Raw genomic sequence first — 24,668 nt, forward strand, 5'->3', positions numbered from 1 at the left:
GTACAATACCAGGTCATATTCCTGAGACATAGGGTGAAGGTCAAACTGAACAGATTTGTTCATGTTTGGCACTTGGTTATTCGGGTTGAAATTAACTCTTGCAAAATAGAAGTTATGGTCATTGATGACCCTTTATGACATATTTAACATGGACTACATGTCCTAGTATTATTCCACTTAAGCTAAATGGCTACTCATGGCTGAGAACGGAAAGCTGATACTTATCCACATAAAGCCTTTCTCCATCTTCTTGAAGCAAGCTCTGTCAACATGAAATTGGGTGATGCTAGTTTTGAGTAAGATATGGAATCTACTAGGGTTTTTACTGCCCAGGAGAAATCTAGAGCTGACTTGAAGGGTGGTACCAATAGGATTCTTAGCTCTGTGCCTTCTGCTGATAATCTCAAGTTTGTGATTTGTATGAACTAAGAGAAGTATGCAAAGCCCCTCCAGATCATAAGCAATGCCTTCTACACCACAAACTATACTGTTTCCTAAGCCCCAGGCATAGTCATCAATGGCAAATCTGGCATCGTGGAAGATCTCATGACAATAGCGCATGCCATCACTGCCACCCAGTATACCATGAAATCTAGGAAGCTGTGGCAGGATGACCAAGTGATGGTACAGAACATCATCCTACTGTCAAATGCCACCAACTCTGGCCAAAATCATACTGCTGCTGACCAGTAAGTTGATTGGCATGTCCTCTTCTCAGTGTATGGTTGTGGAGTGTAAGATGACACCCCAATATTAACCATAAACAAAAGTATTTTCCCATCGTCCTTTTCCCTTTAAACCTCTCTCTTTGATATGTATAAGCCCACCTGGATCACTCAAACCACCTTTGCTCAGTGGGACTGGGGCTGGGAGAATAAAGAAAAGTGAGTTCGGGTTGATGTGCGCAGAAAGACCACAAAGGAGAAGCCACTGACTCCATGACTCTCTCCTGACTGGCTTGGTTTATTAATTCTCTTCACAGCCACCCTGTCAGCCTGGGGGTAGAAACATAGTATGTGGGGTGATCTCATGATGTGTGGGGAATTTATTTTACAGTGGAATTTATTTTACACTTGCCACCTGACAACTTCTAAATAAGATGAAATCAAGAAGATGGTAAAGCAGGAACTTCAGGAGTCTCTCAAAATTATCCAGGATATCCTGGGTACCAGAGTGTTTACTATGACTTCAAAAGTGACATGCATCACTCCACTTTTTATTCTAGACCTGGTGTGACCCTTAATGACCACCTTGTCAAATTCACTTCCTGGTATGATGGTGAATTTGGCTAAAGCAGCAAGTTGGTGAACTTGGTCCCAAAGACCTCTAGGAATAAGAGCCCCAGGGAACCACCAGTCCCATTAAAGTACTGAAGAATAAGAATGGAGCTCTTTCTACTCAACCATTATAGGGAAACTCCTGGTCTCAAACTTCTATCCCAGACTCATTGAAGAAGTGAGGGGTTTAGGGAGCCCCACCCTGTTAGGTCCCACAAGTAAAGCACAGTTAACTATCTCCCTCAATAAGAAGAAAAAGTTGAAGTTGATATGAATTAAATAATAGACACAGGATAATAAAAATTATCTGGGAAAAAACTACATCTATCATGAACAACCAACCAAGTCTTATCAAATTATTAGAATGAATCAAAACTGAAAAGCTAAAGTTCTAGAGTATAAATTCTAATATAAGAAAGGAAGAGGAATACATTATTATATACAGAAAAATTGTGATTTTATTTAACTACATATTACAAGTTGCCCTTTGAATGACAAATTAAAAGGAGAGGAAACATCCATTTAGATAACATTATAAAGGATTAGAAGGATCAAGTTCTGAAATAAAAAAGGATCAAGTTCTATACTCAAAGACACATAGATAAAACACAGCAAAAGTGCTATGTATGTAATAAATAGCCATCATCATTGCCTAAATTAAAAATTTGTTTAATTTACTAAATTCTAAAGTATGTTTAGTATCTATGTTTTGACAAATTTCCCAGTAACAAAGTCTTTTCAAGTCATAAAATTACTTCTTCTTGAACTAATCATGAACATATTCAATTATTCCATTAACATTTTTCTTAGTAACTAATCTAAAACACATTACTAATATGTTTGCTTGATATGGACAATCTTAGAGTTGTAGAAAAAATTACCTCCTGGCAATATGGTTTGGGAATACATATTTTAGAAAAGCCAAACAAGCAGATATGTTTTTTTAAGCTTAATCCTATGATTCAAGTCTTCCAGCTACACAGTAATTCTTTATTCTTGTTCTTTTATTCTTTATGAAAAAAGTTTTAATGCTAGAATAAGAGTATATTAATCAGATGCATTTGTAAGTCTCATCTGCCTAGACGCCTAAAATAATCACTAAAATGAGTGGGCTCATAGAAATATTTATCACTGGATAAAGCCAATAGTGGGCTTCTTGGACAAACAAGGACCAGAGAAGGTTGTGTTAAGCAATTAAACAGAACACAAGAAAAGAGGGTTTTTAGAGACAATAAACAGTGAAGAACCATGATCTTAGAAGGGAACAGATGAGGTAACCTTTATAATCACCTCAGTGTACTGTCTGAAGAGTTTTATGGCACATTAGGTTTGGTTTAGGTTGATGAAGTATCTGAGTCTATCAAAAGATAGACTCAAGAATCAGAGTACACCTCAGAAGAGGGAATTTTCCAGGATAGGAGAGATGAGAATTGCATGAAATGAATCAGAAAACCTGTAGAATGTTCCTTTAGTCTTTACTTAAGTCTGATGCAGAACAAATGTGGGAGTAGAGTCCCCAAAGCAAGAAAAAGACACCAGAAAGAGCACAGACAACAATTTCCAGAACTCAGAGGGCAGGGGCCAGAGAGATAGCACAGCGGTGTTTGCCTTGCAAGCAGCCGACCCAGGACCTAAGGTGGTTGGTTCGAATCCTGGAGTCCCATATGGTTCCCCCGTGTCTGCCAGGGGCTATTTCTGAGCAGATAGCCAGGAGTAACCCCTGAGCACCGCCAGATGTGACCCAAAAACAAAAACAAAAAAAAAGAACTCAGAGGGCAGGTAATGATTGACATATCCACAAGATAAAATAACAAAATGTTGCAAAACATCAGAAATTAGGTTTAATAAATATATATAATAATAAAGACAAAAAATTTAAGTTAGAGACACATAAACAATTTATATATGAAGAAAGAAAAAACTTAAAAAAATTAACTCAACTCTGTTGAAAAATTAGTATTAGGCAGAAGTTTGGGTTCTATAAAGAAAAGTAAAAATCAAGTTTAAAAATAATCTCATTTTACTTTATTGCAATTTTCAGATATTGATGTTTGTTCAAACAAAAAAACCACCTGCACCTGGCAAGTCTTAAGAGTCTGTGTAATCAATCATGTATGTAATAAAGTTGTTTAAATAAAAAAAACATATAACTAAAGTTGTATAAATATTTAGAAATATTTTCGTACCATAATATAAATACTCATCTCATTAACATTTGAGTGTACAATAAATATGACTGTGAATGAATATGTCCATTTTAGAACAAGTGGTGAAATTCAGGATGTAAGTGATTCATATTTGATTAACTATAAAAAAAGAGTCTGTGTAATGAGTAACAAATATCACTGCCATTGAAACTTTAATTTACTAACTTTTAAAGTGCACTTAGTATCTATGTTTTTAGGTTGTATTATTTTTGTTCAACAACATGTATCTCACATTTTGGTGATCAGATCAGTTACAACTTTTCATTATTATTAGATCTGTTATGGTGCTTTGTTATTAGTGATCTTTGATGTTATTTTTATCATTTTTAGGGGTACTACGAACTGCTCCCATATAAAACTGATAATTTAATTAGTAAATGTGTGTTCTGAGTAATCCTCCATCTCTCCATTACTGAGTATCCCTATTCTCTAAGACACATTCATACTAACATGAGTCCAATTTATAATTTATATACATATATATGGAGATAAATGCTTGCATTCCTGCCAACACAACATCCACATGATAGTTACAAGGGGCCATACTGACTTTCACATTTTATTTAAGAACTATATGTTTATAGCTGCATAGAAGTGATTTCTCTGATGGAGATGGTCAAAAGGAAATGGAAACCTTTCTGCAAAAGACTGAAGATGCTACAAACAATGCTGCAACAGTAACAAAAACTGGTTTAGAATATTATGAACTAACTTAGCTGATAAAACAATGAGAGAGAATCAAAGAACTGACTCATTTGGTTTTGCCTTTTTTTGTGGAAGGTGGGGATGGTTATATACCCAGTGGACTGAAGATTTACTCCTGGTAGTGCTAAGAGTAACAAATGTGGCCAGGAATGAAACCCAGGTTATACACAAGCAAGGCAAGTATCTTACTCACTTACTACCTTTCTAGCCCAAGGACTAATTCATTTGTAAAGTTCTACTGAGGGTAAAATACCTTCAAAGAAAACCTCAGGTCACAGAGAAATAAATCATGATTTATATGGAAAACTTCACTGCTGCCTATACTTTAAAAAAAAAAAAGATGTATCAGCTCTAGAGGTTGGAGCCATAGTTCACCAGTAAGGCATTTACCTTGCACATGGTCAACCTAGGTATGATCCCTGACATCCCTTATGGTCCTTCAAGCTCACCAAGAGTGATTGTTCAACAGAGAGCCAAGAAAGAGTAACCCCTGAGCAGCACAGAGTGCACCCCCACAATGTACCACAGTTCTAAGCCATAAAATATTACACTAGTTAAGGCCCATTCCCATCATGCAACAGTACTTGGGTTAAATTACTGGAATTACATAGCCCCCCAAACATTACTAGAAATTACCAGAATTGGTTGTACAATGGAGAAATGTCTTGTTGCATTTATTATTTAATGGTTATATAGTCTCTTTTTGGGCCATGAAGTAGTGCTATACAAGTTGTGTGTGTAATTAATGCCACTAAATTATACACTTAAATTGGCAAAATGTCAAAAAGTTTATGATCTAGTACCTGTGTGTATGTATAGCTCACAATGAATGTATTTTATAGTGTTGTATGTATATAAAAATATGTAAACCAGTTATAAGCAACAGTTATAAGCAACAGCAATCGTATAACAATTATGCTTAATAGCTGTAAACACTTAAACATAGGGCTTAAACATAGGGTTGAAATAAAAGCGTTTGAAAGTCAACTGATTATTTTTGACGATACCTACCCAAACAGTATGAAGATGTCTCAATTTTTTTCTTAAATGGGAGGTAATGAGCAATTTATTTATTATATGCTTATCAGAATTAGGATAATCAGAGTCGAAGACCATTACTAATTTTTTGGTTTTAAAAACATCTCCCATATCTCTGTTTAACATGCTGTGCTATTTCTTAAATACTTATAATTGTTTTAATGTTTTCATCAGTTAATTATGTCATTTCTGAGGACAATTGCATTGGTTTTATTTCCCCCATCTTATCATGGGTTTTATTTTCTAGCTTCCTTTTTTTTTTTTTTTTTTTTTTTGTATTTTGGGCCACACCCATTTGATGCTCAGGGGTTATTCCGGGCTCTACACTCAAATTGCTCCTGGCAGGCTGGAGGGACCATATGGGATACCCAGATTCGAACCACTGGCCTTCTGCATGCAAGGCAAACACCTTACCTCCATCCTATCTCTCCGGCCCCTTTTCAATTGATTCCTTTTTTTTTTTGGGAGGAGGGCACACCTGGCAGTGCTCAGGAGTTACTCCTGGCTGTCTGCTCAGAAATAGCTCCTGGCAGGCACGGGGGACCATATGGGACACCGGGATTCGAACCAACCACCTTTGGTACTGGATCGGCTGCTTGCAAGGCAAACGCCGCTGTGCTATCTCTCTGGGCCCTATTTTCTAGATTCTTAATAAGAGTGACTTTATTCTTTTAATTAAGCTTTTTCAAAATTTTTTGATTGTATGCTGGATAATACTTTTAAGCTTTATTTTAGGATTCAGTTATGTCACTTAAAAACACAGGACACCTGGTAATAGTGTAGTTTGGGTTCCAAAAAAAGTGAATATAACAATAAGATAACTTGTGAAACCTTTTTTAGTTTTCCAGATCATACAAACACTATGTTTAAATTATAATGTAGTCTATTATATATGCAATGGTACTATGTCTTTTTTAAGTACATGCCCAGAATTTAAAAACACTTATTGCTAATATGTTAAGAATCAATTGATTTGCCTTGCAAGCAGCCGATTCAGGACCAAAGGTGGTTGGTTCGAATCCCGGTGTCCCATATGGTCCCACGTGCCTGCCAGGAGCTATTTCTGAACAAACAGCCAGGAGTAACTCCTGAGCACTGCCAGGTGTGCCCCCCTCCCCCAAAAAAAGGAATCAATTGAAAAGGGGCCGGAGAGATAGGATGGAGGTAAGGTGTTTGCCTTGCATGCAGAAGGTCAGTGGTTCGAATCTGGGTATCCCATATGGTCCCTCCAGCCTGCCAGGAGCAATTTCTGAGTGTAGAGCCAGGAGTAACCCCTGAGCACTGCTGGGTGTGACCCAACCTCCCCACCAAAAGAATCAATTGAAACTTTAATCAATTGTAGTATTCATATTGGTGTGGGATTTACTTCCATGTTGATGACTTCTAGCTGATCATGGTTGTGATAGCTGAAAGTTGAGGCTACTGTTTTTTCCCTCCCCTCCCCTTTCCAAACAGTGCTCAAGAGACCCAGTGGCCTTCTGGTGGTTCTTGGCCAACAAGATCATCTGTTCAACGCAAGGTCCTTTGGATGTACTGATGTCCAAGTATGACCTTGGACTGTGTGTTATAGATACCTGGGCCATGCCAGCAATGCTGGAAGTTTTCAGTGCCATACTTAATTGTGCTCAGCTCTTCCAGGACTGCACTTCAACAACCTCCAAATATTTTTTAAATCACAAACTTTTCAATATTTTTGCCAACCCCGCTTGGTTCTTTTAAATTAAAAATAAATTATAAATATTCTAGTAAATGTAAAGTTAAAGATTTTGATTTGTATTCCCCTACCATTCATGATGATGAGCATCTTTCATGTACTTATTGTCCATTTGTAAAAATCCTTTTATAAATATGTATTAAACTTATCTGTTATTTAATGTGTTATTTACAAATATTAGGCAGTTATCATTTTTATATATAAGATACAAGTCTTTCTCATGTTACACAAATGTTCCTTTTATTTTTCAGGTAAATAATGCTTTAATTTTGCTTTAAAAGTTCATTTCCAAATTTAAAAAAATACTAAAGTTTATGTCCTTTTATCACTACACATAATACAGTAAAGTATTTAATAACCAACTCTTCATGATAGAAAGAGTGTTTTATTTTTAACTGAAACACAAATGAAATTGTGCAAATGAGTATAATGAAAGCTGACTCCTAAGAAAGATACAGGAAGCAAAAAGTACAATTAAGTTCCATAGGAATAGATCTCTTGCATTTCATCTAGATTACAAAAAAAAAACAAAAAACAACTGGTAGTCAAATTTGCATAGAGATTGTCCTTAATCTATTCCAATTCAAGTTAAATAGCAGACAAAATATAGTTGGGTACTTACTTTTTTGTATCCACTAGAATACATTCTTTATCTTAATTGATGCACTTAAAATGCTTACCATTGGACGCACTATGATTAAATTTTTGTTTTGTTTTGTTTTGTTTTTGGGCCACACCCAGTGATGCTCAGGGGTTACTCCTGGCTATGCACTCAGAAATAGCTCCTGGCTTGGAGGACCATATGGGACGTCAGGGGCAATCAAACTCCAGTCCATTCTAGGCTAGAGTGGCAAGGCAGACAGATGCCTCATCGCTGGCACCACCGCTTTGGCCCCACTATGCTTAATTTTTGAGAGTTTTTCCCTAATTATTATGTCACTCTCCAATGTTATTCCCCAATTTTTCTTTTAATTTTCTTGGTAATACACTTAATGGACTTAAATTTTTTTAGTAATTTTTTAATTAAAAAATTTAGTATAATGCATTTTGTTTAAATAAATTTTAAAAAACTCCAAAAATATTCAACAATAAAAAAATTGAGTAATAATTTTTTGTTACTTGATGCTCTTAAAGAGTCCTACAAATCTACTACCAACTCAAGGTAATTTAGATTTATTCAATTTCTTCTAAGAATTTATGATTTATTAAATTTAAAAACACTGAGTTAATTTGTGCACATAATTTGGTACAAAGTACATTAGAAAAAAAACTCTTTTCTTTCTTGCTTTTATTGTGATGCCTTCTTCACTTTTCTTTTCTTTTTTTTTTTTTTTTTGGTTTTTGGTTTTTGGGTCACACCCGGCAGTGCTCAGGGGTTACTCCTGGCTGTCTGCTCAGAAATAGCTCCTGGCAGGCACGGGGGACCATATGGGACACCGGGATTCGAACCAACCACCTTTGGTCCTGGATCAGCTGCTTGCAAGGCAAACGCCGCTGTGCTATCTCTCCGGGCCCCAGTTCTTTAGATCAAAAGAATTTGGACAAAATTTTTTCATGGATAGGAAGGTTTAACATTGTTTATACTACTTAACTTAATTTATAAATTACTTGACCCTGGACGTTATATTTGGACTATTTCAGGCCTGTTTTATGACAATTCAAACAGGCTTTTTTAACCCCTGAACAGAAAATCAGATACTCAAATTTAAATTGAATGACATGCAGCCTAAGTAGTCTGCCTACTCTTGATTTTATTCTATTATAAACTTAATTACAGGGTTCAATGCTTAAACAGTATGATAAACAATTGCTTATCATGGTGATAGAACAATGCAATAATATTATTAAGGCAAAATAAAATCCAGGGATGACCAACTGATTTTTGTTGTTGTTGTCTCTGGTTTTGGCTGGTACCACACCCAGCTATGCTCAGGGCTTACTTCTGTCTCTGTGCTCAGCAGTACACTCCTAATAGTGCTCATGGGACCAGGAGGAGTAGATAAGTCAGGAAAGAAACATTAAGACAGGGGTGGCAAACACGTGGCTCTGAAGTCTCCTGCGGCTCCCGGCCAAAATGCCTCTTATCATTGCCTCTTATCATTATTTTGGGCTCTTTGCCAAGTTTGGATTTTGTTCTGCTGCAGATCTCCAGCGCATAGTCCTGCCCCCACGCTGCGTCATCCCATCTTCCATCCCTCGGACACAACTGCACGGTCCAGTGAGCTGGGGACCCGTGTGTCACATGTTGTGTCGCATCTTGCCTTTAGTTCTTAGTGTGGAGGACGCAGCACACCCTCACCATCACTGCAGGACTTTTACCCTCACTCAAAATGGCAAAATGCAATATGTGTTTAATATATTATTGTTAAAATTATATGCTTTTGTGTGAGTGTTTTTTTGTTTTGGCAGGTCACTGTGTGGTGTGGCTCTCTGACTCTCACAGTTTAAAATTTTGGCTCTTTGTGTCGAACTTGTTCGCCACCCCTGCACTAAGACAATACTGGAGGGGAGAGGTACCTGCTTTTGAGGAAGGGGTGTTGAGAGAGAAACAAAAGTGCCTGCTCTAGAGGCAGTCTAGGGGCAGGGGTGTTGAGATGGAAATGGGACATTGGTGGCGGCAGTGGCTGGGGGTAGGGGGTTGGACACTGGAGAGGGAAATTGGTGTTGAAATATTGGATGACTAAAATTTACTACCAAATAATTCTGTAATCTGTAATTCATGGTGATTATGCCCAAACCTGTAAAAGTAATTCCTTAGCATGAAAGTTTTGTCCTAATTCATTTGATCTAAAGAAAAGTAAAGAGGAACAAGTCAAAATATCTCAATGTTTGCCCAATATTGTGCTCTTGTTCCCTCAAATAATCTTCATTTATCTGCTCTACGATAAACTTATAGCTAACCCTGAAATAATTTACAGGGTCAAAAACACTGTATTAAAAGCAAAACAAATGATCAAAACAGCTATTTAAAAGTGTTATTTCAAATTTAGGCAATAAATACTGACAGTATTATTATAATTTGCATTTCTAGCCCTAAATCAATGAAATATAAATATACAAATAATGTTCTTATATATAGGAATATTCACACAAAGAGTGAATATTATTCTTTATATGCCAAATCTTACATGATATGTGAAGAGAAAATTATATATAAATAATATATTGCTTATAACAAATAATAATTTTTATTTAATCATCTTAATTCTTTTAAGAATTCAGTGACCTATACACGAAATTTCATAAACTTCCCTGAATGTGTATTACAGTGTCTCAGTTTTACAACTGCCCAGATAAGCTGAGGAGAAAGAAATAAGAAATTACTACAGAGAAATAAGTAATTACTACAATGTACAACACTAGGTACCAATCTTTCATGCTTATGAAAACCTCTAAAAATAAACAAATTAGCACAGTTTAAGATATGTGAATTTATGTCATATATGTATATAAATTACATTCTTTTGTTTGGTTTTGTTTTCTTTTTTCTTTGTGGTGGTAGTGGTGGTGGGTGGGTGGGTGGTGACAGTGGTGGTGATGAACAACATTGTAATTATTGCACTATTTATTATAACATAATTAATCTTTTTCAATAGCACACTGGATCATTTTGAACATCACAATAAAGATAAGAGTTTTGGAGTACAGAAAAAGATGGTAGAAGGAAAGAAAGGTCCTTATTACTACATAGTTTAACACTATTAAATTTTAAAAGTTAGAGGCTGGATCACTCGTTCTTAAAATTATTACCTCCATCTTTTCATGTCCCTTTAGTTGATACCAATCATAAAATCTTTCTCCTTTATTTTCTTCTCTATGGCTGGGGTTGGGTATTTTTGGGGTTGGGTTGCTCTGGAGGCCCAGGGACCCCCTTCAAGTAGATCTTGGTCTACTAAGATAGAATCCAAAGCACAGGAGATTCAGTGCTCTCTGGGCTCTGTGATGCTGGGGAAAACCTGGCCCATACCATTGGGGCTCAAGGACTCTGAGTAACACCTGGCAGTGTTTAGGGATCTCTAGTTCTCACTGGAGTTGGTGACATTCGGCATGTGCCTGTAATATCTCATTGGCTCCTCTGTCTGACTGATCATACAAAAAGTTATCCAATTATTGTTCTCAGGAGAAAAACAGGTGTTGCCTTGAATGCAGCTGACGTGGGTTGAATTCCTGGTACCCCCATTAGTCTCCCAGGAGTGCAGAGCCAGGTGTAAGCCCCAAGCACATTCAGGTGTGGTCCAGAAACCAACCAACCAAACAAACAAAAATCCTTCTGTATGAGTGTTAGAGAAGAAGGTGAGATGGTCCCAATAGGGTCACTCTTGAAAGTGGCAAAGGAGAATCTGACCAGTTGGTGGATAGGGTCTGAGAATCCTCCTAACCAGCCTCAATACCAGAGTCGGAGTTGTGGCTTAAGCCTTGCGTGCTCTAGCCTAGGATGGACCGCAATTCTATCTCTCAGCATCCCATATGATCCCCAAGCCAGGAGCGATTTCTGAGCACATTAGCCAGGAGTAACCCCTGAGCATCACCAGGTGTGGCCCAAAAACAAAAACAAAAACAAAGGAAAACACATCCTTCAAAAGTATGGCATATCTTAAAAAGGCTTATCAGAAATAAGCCAGGAATCCTTATTCCTTCTCATGCCAGAGAAGTAGGTTATATATTGGATCATTCAACAAGAATAAAAAGGTTGAAAGGGATCATTACCAACTTCAGAGGCAAAGCTATTGCTAATAAAACCACATCAACAAAACTAATCAACAATATCACCATTCAACTCTAACAGTGGGTACCTCAGTCTTTTTGAAACTCTGGCATTAAAACCACTCCTAATCCATTTGTGATCTGTTGTTTTTAAGGTGAAAATACTCTGACTTGTGAAACATTTTATTTACTTTTTTTAATTTTTGGGCCCAGCCAGCTGTGCTCAATACTTACCCTAGGCTCCGCAATCAGGGATCATTCATGGTGAGGCTTGGAGAATCATATATGTTGCATATATGTTGCAAGGCAAGTGCTCTACTCGCTGTACTCTTTCTCTGATTCAACTGAAACATTTTAGATAAAACTAGAAAACAGGTTTTTTCATTGCAACGCTCACACATATCACAATAAAAGGATTAACTGCATCACTAAGCTATACAAAGTGATCTGAAGAGAAAGAAGCAGTAAAGAATTGAAACTTAACCCAAAGAGTGTGTTTGGTGGTTTGATTTTCCTTTTTTTTTTTTTTTTTTTTTTTAAACTTACATCGCTGAGCCTTTCTCGGGAGCTGCTTCTGTGGAAGCCCTTGGATTCTCCACTGGCGCTTTCACTGTCACTGTCCCTGCAACTGTTCTGCCCAGGTTTGACCTAAACACAAAGAAAAGAGGAAAATGAAGAGTCAGTAGTTTCTTAAGAACAACTTCTTCCCCCAGTCTTTCATCCTTGCCTATATTTAATTTAAGTTCTACATCTTAAACATTTCTGCAGCCTTTCTAGGACAGGGAGCAGTTGCAGAAGGCAAAGGTACACAATTAAGGACATCATTCTTTGTCAGATTTTTCTATTAATAATGAAAAGATCCAAAGACATTATCTTGTCAATAATGCAAAGATAGAAACGAGTTACAGGATGGAGCCCTGCATTTGTGAGAACTAATCCTGTGAAGAAATCAGAAATGAGCCCAGAGAATAGCCTGGTTGAACACTACTAATAATGGGGAAAAAATCAATGAGTATGTTTATGCCAAATTATAACAACTAAAATTTACCCTCTTATTTCATCTGTCTTCTTTCGCAAAGGGAAGGAAGGACAGAAGGAAGGAAGGAAGGAAGGAAGGAAGGAAGGAAGGAAGGAAGGAAGGAAGGAAGGAAGGAAGGAAGGAAGGAAGGAAGGAAGGAAGGGAGGGAGGGAGGGAGGGAGGGAGGGAGGGAGGGAGGGAGGGAGGGAGGGAGGGAGGGAGGGAGGGAGGGAGGAGGAGGAAAAGGAAGAGGCATAAAACAAGATTTTTATCTTGAACTGAAAGGACACCTGTTGTTGTTGAGGGGAGCATGAGGTACTTCTTCCAGCCCAGAGTCGGAGACTAACATAATAGCTGACAGCACAGCACTCAGAGTCCATGAGGTGCCTAAAATGTAATTCAGGACCTCAATCATGCCAAGATCTCCATGGCCCCTCCAATTAAAAGAATATCATTCTGTAAATCTTTGCTAGTTCGTTAAAAGTACCGTATGAAGACATACAGCCTAAATAAAGTAAAATGGAATTCATTCAAGAAATATTAAATGTTATTTAAAACTGGTAGGAATATCTGGAGACAGAGTAATAATCTAAGATTTTAAGTCTTCTATCTTAGAAACCCTACATTTGAATACTTTTTACGCTTTTATCTAACTCAGTTTTTCATATTCATACTGTTTATACATTTACTTAGTTCTGATTACCACAAAAATGAATACATTTTCTTTTTTGTTTTTATTAATATCTTTATTTAAACACACTGATTACTGTGGTTGGGTTTCAGTCATGTAAAAAAACACCCTGCTTCACTGGTGCAACATTCCCATCACCAATGTCCCGAATCTCCCTCCTCCCCACCCCACCCCAGCCTGTACTCTAGACAGGCTTTCTACTTCCCTCCTTAATTCATATTGTTATAATAGTTCTCAATGTAGTTATTTCTCTAACTGCACTCATCACTCTTTGTGGTGAGCTTCATGTCATGAGCTGGACATTCCAGTCCTCCTCTCTTTTGTCTCTGAAGATTATTGCAAGAATGTCTTTCGAAAATGAATACATTTTCAAAACAGAAATATATAGGATACTGAGTTACATATAAGAAGATCCCAAGTCTAAGAAATTATCACCATACACATTTGAAAAAATTCAAATCTGAAAGTTTTGGATAATATGACAAGTTTATAAGACATAAATCCTTTATAATATTCTCAATAAAACAATAAAAACACTAATAAAACAAAACAGAGTATGTCCTATATTACAAACAAAAGTGGTCATTGGATATTTGGGGAAAAGGGATTGCTGAAATCGGCTTTTAAAGAGTATGGTGGCCCTAAGGCTGGGAGGTTATAGGAATCTACCACTAAAGGGTCGGTTTGGCAAAAAGGAAAAGCAGCTAAATTATGAAGAAATGAGGAGTCTAACCCAGTTTCTCTCAGGAAGAAACAGTAAAACTTGGGGAACCAGGCTAGGAAGTCTCAAACAAAACATAAATTCTAAGCAGTAGAAACTTCAAATTTGGAATAAGTAACAAATAGAAAAAGTTTTGCTTGTACATTTTCCTGGGGCACTGGAGCAATGATTACAAAACAGTATATATAGTGTTTGTTTTTTCCATGAACTTATTGGTTTAGGCGGTGGCGCTAAAGGTAAGGTGCTTGCCTTGCCTGCGCTAACCTTGGACGGACCGCGGTTCGATCCCCCGGTGTCCCATATGGTCCCCCAAGCCAGGAGCAACTTCTGAGCACATAGCCAGGAGTAACCCCTGAGGGTTACTGGGTGTGGCCCAAAAACCAAAAAAAAAAAAAAAAAGAATTAATCTTAAAGGTTTGCTTCCATACTTCTAAGTGTAACTGTCACAATTACTACACTTAATTTTTAATATCATCACATCAAAATGAGAGTTCTCTCAGTAGTTATCTGATACTTCTCCTGTTCCCCTGGTTATTACTGAGCTTCTACTGTGATTGTTCCTTACTAATCAGAGTGTCATTTCACATCAGTGAAACCATCTGATAATTCTCTCTCACTTCCTTATTTTATCTTTAATATACCATATTTTCCGGTGTATAAGATGACCCCCTAATTTTACAGTTAAAACATAGGTTTAGGCCTATATTCACTGTATAAGACAGAACGTTCCTGTGCTCCAACTGTATGTACCACAGTGAGCCAATCACAACAAGCAAAGGTTCAGAGGTTATACTGTAATAGACTTCCTCTCTGACTCTGGCCAATCTGAGCAGGCTTTTGACAGTGCAGATTCGGGTATAGAACATTGTCTAATTTGCATGCATAAAAAGCCTGCTTGGATTGGCTGTGTTAGAGAGGCAGTCCGAGCAGCCTGGCAGTGATTGGTGCAGGATCGAGTTGGAAAATTCGTTTTGTGGCAATATCAGACAATTTTTGTTTAGCTGCATATTGAAATATTTTTCGGGATATACTCGGCATATAAGATGACCCCTGATTTTCGGTTGACTTTTTTGTTTCAAAAGTCATCTTATACGCCGGAAAATACGGTACCTATTCAAAGAATGCAGTTCAGTCAACATGCTTGGTTATACCTTCTAGTCACCCAATTACTCTTTCTACAAATCCTCTTTTATTGCCTTCTTCTAAAACCCTCCCTTTGCCCCAGGAATTTTTCTCTAAGGGAACCCAGAAAAATTATGCTAATTTTACTTTAAATTCTCTTGAGAATTTAAGTACTTAGTTTCCTCCTAATTTACTGCTAAACTTGCTAATTCTAAATTAAATCAGATGCAAGCTTCATGAGCCTTTTCTTATTGCAATAGAATTTCAGAATATTGTCATTGTCTAGAATTTTTCATTTTTCCACTTATAATAAAGGAAGATTTAATCTAAAATGAACATTACTTTTTCTAAATTTCTTAAAATAAGTCATGTTCATTCTTGCCCTATAACTTTCATGTTATATTTCTAGTATCTGAAATGCTTATCCTCTTCTCTGTGATTCTCAGGTCAAGATTTGAAGAGTTCCTTATTTGTTTATTTATTTATTTATTTCTTAAGACATACTTTCTAACTTTACTTATTGAATACATTTTTATGCCTAAAAGACCAACTGTTAAATAATGTTAAACTGATTATAAAATCTGTAGGTAAAATGGGTACTCTAATTCACAATGTCTGACATAACTATACTGACTCCATGTATGAATTGAAGACATGTAAAGGCACCTACGACTGCTTCCTGATTCCTGGTGAGCGACAACCAAAGACTCCAGCAAAAACAGCTCTCAAGCAACAAGCCAAAGGTAGGCATGTCTCCGCCCACAAGAACAGAGACTAATTCCTGCCTGTGTTTGGGCTAAAGGGACTCTATAAAAAGCAGCACCTGTGACTGCTTCCTGATTCCCAGTGAGCAACAATTAAAGAAGACCCCAGCAAAAAAAGAGGATGATATAGCACATATAAATAGACCAGTCACTAATGAGGTAAATAAAAGAGTAATCAAAAGTCTTCCCAAAAACAAAAGCCCAGGGCCAGAGAGATAGCATGGAGGTAAGGCATTTGCCTTGCATGCAGAAGGACGGTGGTTCGAATCCCGGCATCCCATATAGTCCCCCTGAGTCTGCCAGGAGTGATTTCTGAGCATAGAGCCAGGAGCTCTACTCCTGAGTGCTGCAGGGTGTGACCCAAAAGAAAACCAAAAAAACAAAACAAAAACAAAAACTAAAGCCCAGGCCCAGATGGATTTGCTACCAAATTCTTTCAAACCTTTCAAAAGGAATTTCTACTATTACATGAAATTGAAGAATAGGAACACTCCCAAATAGTTTTTACGAAGCTAACATCATCTTGATACCAAAACCAGACAGAGATGCTGCAAAAAAAGAAAACTACAGACCAATATGCCTGATAAACACAGATGCAACGATCCTCAACAAAATTCTGGCAAATAGAATCCAATGCTTCATCAAGAAGGTCATACACGACTACCAAGTAGGATTCATTCCAGAATGCAAGGATGGTTTAACATATGTAAATCAATCAACATAATAAATACACCATATCAGCACAAAGAAAAATAAAAACCATATGATAATATCAATAGATGCAGAGAAAGCATTTGATAAGGTTCAACACAAATTCTTGATAAAAACTCTCATCAAGATGGGAATGGAAGGAACTTTTCTCAATATAGTCAAGGCCATCTACCACAAGCCAATGGCAAATATTATTCTCAATCAAGATAAACTAAAAGCCTTTCCTCTAAAGTTTAGTACAAGACAAGGCTGCCCTCTCTCACCACTTCTATTCATCATAGTGCTGGAAGTATATGCCATAGCGATTAGGCAAGAAAAATATATCAAGGGCATCCAGATAGGTAAGGAAGAAGTCAAGATCTCACTGTTTGCAGATGACATGATACTATATTTAGAAAACCCTAAAGACTCTACTAAAAAGTTTTAGAAACAACAGACTCAGAGCAAAGTGGCAGGCTACAAAATTAACATGCAAAATCAATCTCCTTCTTATACACCAATAATGATAGAGAAGAAATGGACATCAAACACCAATCCTATTCACATTAGTGTCCCACAAACTCAAATATCTTGGAGTCAACTTAACTAAAGATGTGAGGACTTATACAATGAAAACTACAAAACCCTGCTCCAGAAAATAAAAGAGAACACACAGAAATGGAGACACATTTCCTGCTCATAGATTGGCAGAATTAACATCATTAAAATGGCAATACTCCCCAAGGCACAGTAGATATTTAATGCAGTCCCTATAAGAGTACCCATAACATTCTTCAAAGAAATGGATCAAATATTCCTGAAATTCATTTGGAACAATAAACACATGTGAATAGCTACAGCAACCCTTGGGAAAAGGAGTATGGGAGGCATCACTTTTCCCAAATTTAAATTGTACTATAAAACTATAGTCACTAAAACAGCATGGTATTGGAATAAATACAGACACTCAGATCAGTGAAATAGACTAGAGTATTCAGAGAATGCTACCCAAATATTAAATCAAGTAATATTTGAAAAGGGGGCAATAAATCCAAAATGGAGCTAGGAAAGCCTCTTGGTGTTGGGTCAACTAGTCAGCCACTTGCAAAAAGACAAACTCAGATCTCCATCTAATACCCTCCACAAAGGTCAAATGTAAATGGATTAAAGACCTTGATATCAGACTTGAAACCATAAGGATTATAGAACAACACGTAGGTAAAACACTCCATGACATTGAAACTAAAGGCATTTTCAAGGGAGAAACAGCACTCTCCAAACAAGTCAAAGCAGAGATACACAAATGGGACTATATTAAGCTGAGAAGCTTCTTCACCTCAAAGGAAATAATTCCTAGGATACAAAAGCTATAAAAATCACTCAATATAAAAAGGAAAGAAAAGTAATGGGAATCAAGAATAATCAAACATCAAGACCCATTGTAATCAGTTAATCAGTTTAACAAAATCTAAACTTGCATTTAGAACTTTTGGATGTTTCTTCATGGAAGGACATGACAATTTCAACAAAAATTTAAAGAGTCTTCAGTGGCCCTAAAATAAATTTTTGGACTAAATGTTGTTCCATGCCATAGGCAAAAACCCCAAAAAGACTGAGAGGAAGCAGTTTGCTCAACTTTTCCTACACATTGCTAGCAAAAGCACTTCAGCAAAATTTCTTCAGTCTTATATAAAATCCACTCCATACTACCACTTTTCTTTTTCAAAGCCAGGCTCAAGTTTAAAGGAAACTTAGGATTTTAAGATGTCAGAGAGCTCAATATTTCAAAGAAATGAACTGACTACAGTAAGAAGTAAAGCTAAACCACAGGATTTTAGGAAAAAAAGAATTCATTACTAATTGCATGAATACAGTTAAATTGGACATTTGCAGCCACATCCAATATATCATTTAGAATAGCAAAACTAACTTAGAAGAAGTTGTAATCTTTTACGTGAATCTCCTGCTATTACCTGCAACCAAAAGACACTGGATAGATAAGGTGTTTGCTTAAACATAGAAAATATTTGAGAATAATCAATTTCCATTTATTTCTTCTAGCATCCGGGGTAGCTCTGTAGTAAGGAAATTTTCATTATAAGAATATAACAAGATCTATTAATTTAAATTAAAAATTATTGAAATTATTAACATTAACTATAATTTACTGTCTAGATCTAGATGTTTATTTCCATTAAAATACTATGTATTTTTAGGCATTAGAGTAGAACAGAACTGATGAAATGAGAAGTAGCAAGTTTCTGTAATGAATAATAATAAGTCTGACAATAAAATTAATATATTTTATAAAATAAAATGTTTTGTTTTTAATTAAATTTCATTGTCAGTAAAAAAAACTCTTGAAATTTTAAACTATAATTTCATTCCAGTTAACAATTACTAATGGAGTAATTTGGAAAACTACTATTCATATTTATCCTTTCTGATATACATATAAATTGTCTTATTGCTTTAGGTCTGAGTGAAGATGGAGCAGTTTAGGTATATCTATTCAAGATCCATGCCTCAGTATCTATCATTGCTTTCCACTTGAGCACAAAGAGTGCAAAAGATGTGAGACGCTCCGCAGATGGCACTAACCATTTAAATGAAATATTTGAACAAACATTTAAACTAAACATTTGAACAAAATTCACAAAGGGATATAATATGTAGAGAAAGTATCTCAATCTGACAGTCAAGAGGAATGATGTGAATCATTCAATGCCATGCAGACAAGTATCCCAAAGAAATTTTCTTCCTTATTTTTGGTTCCTCGACTTATCTCAAATGCTGAGTTCTCTTACAGGGGTGCAAACATATTCTACATGATGTTTATAAAATGCATTAATAAGTATAGAATATTTTTTCAATGAAATTTTAAATATACCCTTATATCCAAGAAGAATCTACTTTGTGTTCTAGAAAGAAAAATTTGTTTTCTTTCTATTTAAGCAGCCTATGAGGGCTTCCTGATCCCCTGAGTGAGGCTGCTAAGGAAGACCCCAGCGAACTTAATCCCAACAAAGTTCCCAGCCAGGTAGGCAGTTACAGCCCACAAGGTGGTACCAACTACTGCTGGGTGCTTTTAAAAAGCCTCTGCATTCCTCCATTCTTGGCTTCCTGATGCCCTGCATGAGGCTTCTAAGGAAGACTCCTACTAACTTAATCCCATCAAGATTCACTGCCCAGGAAACTGAGAAGCAGGGAGGAGTGGGCTGCATAGCGAAGTGAAGGAGCCGCACACAGCTCCTAGCCCATGAACCCCACCACAACAAGCAGTAAAAGCTACACTACAAGCGTGTCAATGGGGAAACAATGCAGGACAACAACATGCATAGAGAATAAAGATGGCATCTCTGATGATCCAGAAAGTACCAACCACAGAGTTTCCTCTCAGAGAGGAGTTTAGAGTAGTAATATGGAAGATGCTCATAGCACTCAAAGAAAGCATAGCTCAAGCTGAACAGAACACTAAAAAACTCAGTAGATAAAATTAAAAACTCAATAGAAAGCATCTCCAACAGAGTAATAGCAGCTGAGGACAGAATCAGTGAGCTGGAAGATGAGATGCAGAGCAACTCCATACAGCAGAAGAGACTGGGAAAAAAAACCTTAAAGCAAAAGATCAAACAATGTAAAAAATACTCAAAGCATGTGAACAGATGAAAATAAAAGTCCTTGACAAGTTCAACAGAAACAACATAAGAATCATTGGAGTTCCAGAGACACAGGAAGAAAATCCTCAGATAGAATCAATAGTCAAGGACATCATTACAGAGAACTAAAGATGACATGCAACCAAATTCTGCATACCTGAAGAGTAGCAGCTAAATGAGACCTGAAGAAAAGCACCTCAAGTCGCCTCCTAGTCACAATAACAAATACCACATATAGGAATAGAATGCTGAAAAAAGCAAGATTAAAAGGGAAATTACATTCAAAGGAGAATCCTTAAGATTTACAGACCAGTCACAAGAAATCCTCAAGGGCAGAAAGCAGTGGTGCCATATAGAGACAAAACTCAAAGAAATGAATACTTTGCCTAGAATACTGCACCCAGCTAGACTTACTTCTATGTTTGAAGGAAGTATACATAGCTTCACAATAAACAACATCTCAGAAATTTTACAGACTCAAAACCAGCCTTAAAAGAAAAACTGAAAGGTCTTTAAGACAAGACAGACCAACAGACACAAAAAACTTCTACACAAAGATGGCATCAAATCCCATGACAATAATCTCTCTCAATGGCAATGGACTAAATGTACCAGTTAAGAGACAGAGTGGCAAAATGGATCAAAAAGCTAAAGCCAACATTCTGCTGCCTACAAGAAACACATCTAAATAGTCAGAACAAACACAAACTCAAAGTAAAAGGCTGGAGGAAAATCATCCAAGCAAACAACTCCCTTAAAAAAGCTGGTGTGTTCTTCTGAGGAAGCTGAGGACCTAAAGAGAACCCTGTCCTGTGCTCCTCTGTCTTTCTTGAATCCTTCAAGCTCTCCTCAGAGCCCTGGGAAGCGAACCCCAAAAAAACTGCATTCTGAAGCTACCCAGCGAGCTAGTGAATGAGTAAGAAATGGCTGCCTGTGGGGACTGCCAGGTGAAGTGCTGATTGCTTCACCTGCAGAGTCTCTGCCCTGCTGTGCTTCTTCTGAGGAAGCTGAGGACCTAAAGAGAACCCTGTCCTGTGCTTCTCTGTCTTTCCTGAATCCTTGAAGTTCTCCTCAGAGCCCTGGAAAGCAAACCCCCAAAAAACTGCATTCTGTAGATACCCAGCAAGCAAGTGAGTGAGTAAGAAATGGCTGACTTTACAAGCCCAGAAAGGAGAAGCCGCTGAACTCTGCTGGAACTCAGATGCCTGCACCCCTATCTGCCTGTCTTCTGTGCTGTGCACCATTTTCGACCTGATTTAATCCTGTGTGTGGCTCATCTGCAGATGGCTCGCCTTCCCTGGAGGTGAGCTTACACGCCAAGAAAGGGGAAACTGCTGATCTCTGCTGGAACTCAGATGCCAGCACACCTATCTGCCTGTCTTCTGTGCTGTGCTCCATCTTCGGCCTGATTTCATCCTGTGTGTGGCCCATCTGCAGATGGCTCGCTTTCCCTGGAGCCTTCCCAGGTGAGTTTACAAGCCCAGAAAGGGTGGAGCCAGAGGAGCATGGCCGCTCCACTTCACTTCCCGGCCCTGCACATCATTTAGCCAATGAATACAACCACAAAACATAGAAAAACCCACAATACAAGTGTGACAATGGGGGAAACAACGCAGGCCAGCACCAAACATAGAGAATGACAATGGCAACTCTGATGACTTTAACATGACCAACCAACTAGTCAGTCTCTCAGATAAGTTTAGAATCGCAATATGGAAGATGTTCAAAGAACTCAAAGAAAGTATAGAAGAGAACACTAATAAGAATCAAGAGAATATGAAGATAGAAATCAGAAAACTCCAAACTGAAATTTCAGGTCAAATAACAGGTCTAAAAATCTTAGTAGATGAATTGAAGAAAAACATGGTTGAGCTTTCCCACAGGTTAACAGCAGCTGAGAATAGAATTAGTACACTGGAAGATGAGATGAATAACAACTCCATACAGCAGAAGAAATTGGAAAAAAGCCTTAAAGCAAAAAATCAAACAATGGAAAAATTACTCAAAGAATGGAAACAGATGAAAATAGAAGTCTACGATAAGCTCAACAGAAACAACTTAAGAATCATTGGAGTCTCAGAGACCCAGGAAGAAAATCTCCAGGAAGAATCAACGGTCAAGAACATCATTAAAGAGAAACTACCAGAGCTAATGAATACATGCAATCAAATCCTGCATGCCCAAAGAGTACCAACTAAAAGAGACCCCAGAAAAAACACCCCAAGACACATACTACTCACAATGACAAATCCCACAGATAGAGACAGAATTCTGAAAGCAGCAAGATCAAAAAGAGAAATTACATTCAAGGGAACATCCTGGAGATTTACTGCAGACCTGTCATCAGAAACACTCAAGGCCAGAAGGCAGTGGTGGGACATAGTGACAAAACTCAATGAAATAAATGCTTCGCCTAGAATACTGCACCCAGCAAAACTCACTTTCAGGTTTGAAGGAACAATACATGGTTATACAGACAAACAACAGCTCAGAAACTTTACAGACTCAAAACCATTCTTAAAAGAAAAACCGAACGGCCTACTTTAAGACAAGATTGATCAATGACACAACAAACTTTGATATAAAGATGGCACTAACTCCCAGGACAATTCTTTCTCTCAATGTCAATGGACTAAATGCACCAGTTAAGAGACACAGAGTGGCTAAATGGATCAAAAAACTCAATCCAACCTTCTGCTGCCTACAAGAAACATACCTGAATAGTCAGAACAAACATAGACTCAAAATAAAAGGCTGGAGGAAAATTATCCAAGCAAACAACACCCATAAAAAATCTGGAGTGGCCATACTAATATCAGATGATGCAAACTTTATACTTAGGAAAGCTGTAAGGGATAAAGAGGGACATTTTGTATTAATCAAGGGATATGTACAGCAGGAACAAATCACTCTCCTAAACATACATGCACCGAATGAAGGACCAGCAAAATATTTACAAGGCTGTCCTCTCTCACCACTCATATTCAACATAGCACTGGAAGTACTCGCTATAGTGATTAGGCAAGAAAAAGATATCAAGGGAATCCAGATAGGAAAGGAAGAAGTCAAGCTCTCACTGTTTGCAGATGACATGATACTCTACCTAGAAAACCCTAAAGTCTCTATGAAAAAGCTTCTAGAAACAATAGACTCATATAGCAATGTGGCAAACTACAAAATTAACACACAAAAATCAATAGTCTTTCTATACACCAATAGTAATAAGGAAGAAATGGACATTAAGAAAACAACCCTATTCACAATAGTGCCACACAAACTCAAATATCTTGGAATCAACTTGACTAAAAATGTGAAGGACCTATACAAAGAAAACTATAAAACTTTGCTCCAAGAAATAAGGGAGGACACGTGGAAATGGAAGCACATGCCCTGCTTATGGATTGGCAGGATTAACATCATTAAAATGGCAATACTCCCCAAAGCATTGTACAGATTTAATGTGATCCCTCTAAAGATACCCATGACATTTTTCAAAGAAGTGGATCAGGCACTTTTGAAATTCATTTGGAACAATAAACACCCTAGAATAGCTAAAGCAAGTATTGGGAAAAGAATATGGGAGGAATTACTTTCCCCAACTTTAAACTTTACTACAAAGCAATAGTTATCTAAACAGTATTGGAATAAAGACAGGCCCTCAGATCAGTGGAATAAGCTTGAATACTCAGAGAATGTTCCCCAGACATACAATCACCTAATTTTTGATAAAGGAGCAAGAAATCCTAAACGGAGCAAAGAAAGCCTCTTCAACAAGTGGTGTTGGCACAACTGGCTAGCCACTTGCAAAAAATTGAACTTAGACCCCCTGCTAACATCATGTACAAAAGGTTAAATCCAAATGGATGAAAGACCTCGATATCAGACCCAAAACCATAAGATATATAGAAGAACACGTAGGTAAAACACTCCAGGACATTGAGACTAAAGGCATCTTCAAAGAGGAAACTGCACCCTCCAAGCAAGTGAAAGCAGAGATTAACAGATGGGAATATATTAAACTGAGAAGCTTCTGCACCTCAAAAGAAATAGCACCCAGGATACAAGAGCCCCCCACTGAGTGGGAGAAACTATTCACCCAATACCCATCAGATAAGGGGCTAATCTCCAAAATATATAAGGCACTGACAAAAATTTACAAGAAAAAACATCCAGTCCCATCAAAAAATGGGGAAAAGAAATGGACAGACACTTTGACAAAGAAGAAATACAAGTGGCCAAAAGACACATGAAAAAATGCTCCACATCACTAATCATCAGGGAGATGCAAATCAAAACAACTATGAGGTACCACCTCACACCCCAGAGATTGGCACACATCATAAAGAATGAGAACAAGC

General features: G+C 37.3%; 1 protein-coding gene across 1 annotated transcript in view; it reads right to left on the reverse strand.

Moving 5' to 3' along the window:
* LOC126031265 (autism susceptibility gene 2 protein-like) overlaps nucleotides 1-24,668 on the reverse strand; it is an 876,657-nt gene that overhangs the window by 342,267 nt on the left and 509,722 nt on the right. Inside the window, exon 3 of the mRNA XM_049789562.1 lies at nucleotides 12,192-12,293. Coding sequence (XP_049645519.1) covers nucleotides 12,192-12,293 — 102 coding nt within the window. The remainder of the gene's footprint in view (nucleotides 1-12,191; nucleotides 12,294-24,668) is intronic.

This window comes from Suncus etruscus, chromosome 15, assembly GCF_024139225.1.
Source record: "Suncus etruscus isolate mSunEtr1 chromosome 15, mSunEtr1.pri.cur, whole genome shotgun sequence".
Classification (NCBI taxonomy): Eukaryota; Metazoa; Chordata; class Mammalia; order Eulipotyphla; family Soricidae; genus Suncus; species Suncus etruscus.